Source organism: Eimeria necatrix, genomic scaffold, assembly GCF_000499385.1.
Source record: "Eimeria necatrix Houghton genomic scaffold, Enh_scaff1155, whole genome shotgun sequence".
Lineage (NCBI taxonomy): Eukaryota > Apicomplexa > Conoidasida > Eucoccidiorida > Eimeriidae > Eimeria > Eimeria necatrix.
Window position 1 is genome coordinate 3,817 of NW_013651940.1, and position 3,684 is coordinate 7,500.

Consider the following 3,684-nt stretch of genomic DNA (forward strand, 5'->3'; position numbering starts at 1 on the left):
CAAACCCTCCCGAGGACCCGCATTAGACTGAGGGTTTAGGGTTTAGGGTTTAGGGTTTAGGGTTTAGCCGCCGCGGCGAGTGTAGGTCCCGGTTTCGGGCCCTGCGGCGCGCCTAGAGTTTAGGGTTTAGGGTTTAGGGTTTAGGGTTTACATGGAGGAGAACAATGTTGGAATGAATGGCTATCAGAACCCTCACATAACCCGCAGCATGAAATATATATCTCGTTTCCTGAACTCAAAACACCCCAGCGCTGCTGCTGCTGCTGCTGCTGCTGCTGCTGCTGCTGCTGCTGGTGCTGCTGCTGGTGCTGCTGCTGCTGCTGCTGCTGCTGCTGCTTTGCTGCTTTTCTTCCCCACCCAAAGGGGGGCCCCAGACCCTAAAAAAGGGTTTTGGGGTGCCCCCTTGGGGCACCCTAGTACCCTCGTTGGGGGCCCCCATGGGCCCCCAGGGTCTCGGGGGGCCCCCAGGGTCTTGGGGGCCCCCTAGGGTTTTAAAAGGGGTTTTGAGGGCCCCTAGGGTTTCGAGAACCACTTTTTAGGGTTTAGGGTTTGGGATATTCATGAAAGCTTTAATTTAGATAATCAGCAGCAGCAAAAGGTGAGACAAATTGTTAGAAAGAGATAATGCAGAATTAGAAATTAAAAACAATCCCGATGGCAGAAACACGAAAGAAAACCCTAAACCCTAAACCCTAAACCCTAAACCCTAAACCCTAAACCCTAGCTTTTCTCGAGCGAAATCCACATCTGCCAAGCCCTGATCCAAAGCGGGCATCAGCGCGTAGGGTTTAGCGTCTAGGGTTCAGCGTGTCGGGTTTAGGGTCTAGCACGTAGGGCTTAGGGTTTAGGGTTTAGGGTTTAGGGTTTAGGGTTTAGGGTTTACCTGGAAACCCCCCAGCAGCACTTCGAAAACCCCCAAATAGAGAGATATGACTCCAAGCCCTGCAACAAACTGAATTTCCAGCCGCGACAGCCGCTGCCGCACGATGCGAAAGCCTGCAGCAAACCCTAAACCCTAAACCCTAAACCCTAAACCCTAAACCCTAAACCCTAAACCCTAAACCCTGAAAAACAGGAATTGACCATTTGAAGCACAAAATGGCATCGGCAAACCCGCATAAAGCCCCCCAAAACCCTTCTAAACCCTAGAGGTCTCCCCAAACCCTTCTAAACCCTCAGGGGCCCCCAAAACCCTTTTGAAACCCTAGGGTCCAGCAGAGGCCCCCACAAACCTCCTGGGGGCCCTCAGGGGGCCCCTAAGGCCCCAAAAGTTCCCATAACCCCTTTGGGGGGCCCCTGGGGGCTGGGGGCCCCCGAGGCCCCTGGGGGCCCCCCAGATGCTTGGGGGCCCCTGCGGGCCCTCCAGATAAGTGGGGGCCCCGGGGGGCCCCCCAGATACTTGGGGGCCCCTGGGGACACCTACACGCCTGGGGGCCCCTAGGGGCCCCCGTGGGGGCCCCTCAATGCTTCGGGGCCCCTGGGGCCCCCACGTGCTGCTTGGGGGCCCCCGGGGGCCCCCGAGGGGCCCCCGAGGGGCCCCCAAGGGGCCCCCAAGGGGCCCCCGAGGGGCCCCCAAGGGGCCCCCGAGGGGCCCCCGAGGGGCCCCTAGATGCTGCTTAGGGGCCCCCAGCGTGGGGAGGCAGCAGCAGCAGCCAGATGCAGCAGCAAAGCGTTTGCTGCTGCTTTATATGTCTTTATGAGTTTTTTAAATTAAAAAATTACTGAATTGTTCAAAATTAAACCCTAAACCCTAAACCCTAAACCCTAAACCCTAAAGTGATTACCTAAAGAGACAAAAATGAAGACCAGCAGCTGCAGCACGTCCTGCAGCTTCCGCATCAGACGAGACGCCACCCTGCAAAAACAACGCAAACCCTAAACCCTAAACCCTAAACCCTAAACCCTAAACCCTAAACCCTCGCTGCTGACTGCCACTGGTCCTTTTCCCGTGGCTTCTACAATAGCTGTAGTCTAACCCCTAAACCCTGATCCCAGAGCCCCACTAAACTCTAAACCCTAAACCCTAAACCGTAACCCCTAAACCCTAAACCCTAAACCCTCGTTTCTGACGAGAGGGCAGCGGGTCTCTTCCCCGTGGCTTGTTAACCTCTAAACCCTAAACCCTAAACCCTAAACCCTAAACCCTAAACCCTAAACCTTAAACGCTCGTCTCTGACCAGAGTTCCGCGAGTCTTTTTCCCCTGGATTGCATAATAGCAGCTTGTCTCCAGCCTAACCCCTGAGCCCTCTAAACCCCAAACCCTAAACCCTAAACCCTAAACCCTAAACCTTCACCAAAGGGCCGCGGGTCTCTTTCCGGTGGTTTGGACAATGGCCGCTTGTTTCCAGTCCAGTCCAAACGCGAGAGCAGCAAGAAAGAAATAAAAAATAAATAAAAAAGAAACAAAACCATTTCGGCCCCTCCACAGACTCAGTTGGCACACGCACAACACCACGGCCCTGCAAACCACAAACCCTAAACCCTAAACCCTAAACCCTAAACCCTAAACCCTAAACCCTAACTGCCCTCCCGCGCCTCCGCAGCGCGCCTGCAGGCCGCGCGGTGGCGCCTCGAGCTCGCCCCGCGAGTGCCGGTGCCCTCGTGGAGGGTTTAGGTTTTAGGGTTTAGGGTTTAGGGTTTAGGGTTTACGCGAGGAGGTTGAGGGCCATGAGTGCTGCTGCTGCCTGCGGCAGCAGCTGCTGCTCCAGCGACAAGTGCTGCTGCTGCGGCCCCCAAAAGGAGACAGTGCCTTGCAGCTTCAAGTCCAGTCCGTCTCCGTTTAGCAGCAGCAAAGCAAACCTCCCTTTTTCGGGAATGGAGAAGCAAAAGCGGACTCGGGGGCCTTCCAGGGGCACGCGCTGCAGCACAAGCAGCAGCAGCTGCTGCTGCTGCTGCTGCTGCTGCTGCGGAGGGGGCGGCGCTGCTGCTGCGCTTCGCGCCGTCCCCGTAGCTGCTCTGTGAGACCTGCTGCTGCTGCTGCTGCTGCTGCTGCTGCTGGACGACGTGCTGCTCTGGGCAGGGGCTACTGCAGGGGGCTGCTGTGCTGCTGCTGCTGTGCTGCTGCGCTGCTGCTGCTGCGCTGCTGCTGCTGTGCTGCTGCTGCTATGCTGCTGCTGCTGCTGCTGAGGCTAGTGGGGTTTGCGAAGAGGGGCGGACTGTCTCGCTACCGTTGGGCGCACCTCCACTGAACTAAACCTAAACCCTAAACCCTAAACCCTAAACCCTAAACCCTAAACCCTAAACCCTAAAATGGCTCACCAGCATTGAAGGCACGTAGCTGTTCAGGACCAAGCCGTCCTCAGCTGTGAAGGAAGGCAGCCAAGACTCGTGAGTGTCCAAGAAGTACTGAACCGCACAAACCCTAAACCCTAAACCCTAAACCCTAAACCCTAAACCCTAAACCCCAAACCCCAGATCGGAGCTACTCATGTGCAGAGGCGCCAGCGCTGGATGCTGAAGGTAAATCGCCAAACCCTAGGCTCGAAGCAGTGCGGTCTCTACCGCACGCCCCAAGCTGCGCTGCCAAAGTCAAACCCTAAACCCTAAACCCTAAACCCTAGTTTAGGGTTTAGGGGCCACTACGCCGCTCACAAGCTGCGCATGGTCCAGCAGCAACAAATACGTGTTGTTGACGCTGTGGGCCAAACCCTCAAAACTCTCTCCCGGCTGCGCGTTTTCCAATT

General features: G+C 56.5%; 1 protein-coding gene across 1 annotated transcript in view; it reads right to left on the bottom strand.

The window, feature by feature from the left end:
- Positions 1 to 865: 865 nt before the first annotated feature.
- Positions 866 to 3,684, bottom strand: part of ENH_00005380 (hypothetical protein, conserved) — a gene marked incomplete at both ends in the record, with an annotated part of 3,126 nt that continues 307 nt past the window's right edge. The window contains 6 exons of the mRNA XM_013578474.1: positions 866 to 996; positions 1,785 to 1,855; positions 2,296 to 2,460; positions 2,651 to 2,859; positions 3,260 to 3,346; positions 3,593 to 3,684. The exon at positions 3,593 to 3,684 is cut by the window's right edge and continues 6 nt beyond it. Of these exons, the coding sequence (XP_013433928.1) occupies positions 866 to 996; positions 1,785 to 1,855; positions 2,296 to 2,460; positions 2,651 to 2,859; positions 3,260 to 3,346; positions 3,593 to 3,684 (755 nt within the window). The remainder of the gene's footprint in view (positions 997 to 1,784; positions 1,856 to 2,295; positions 2,461 to 2,650; positions 2,860 to 3,259; positions 3,347 to 3,592) is intronic.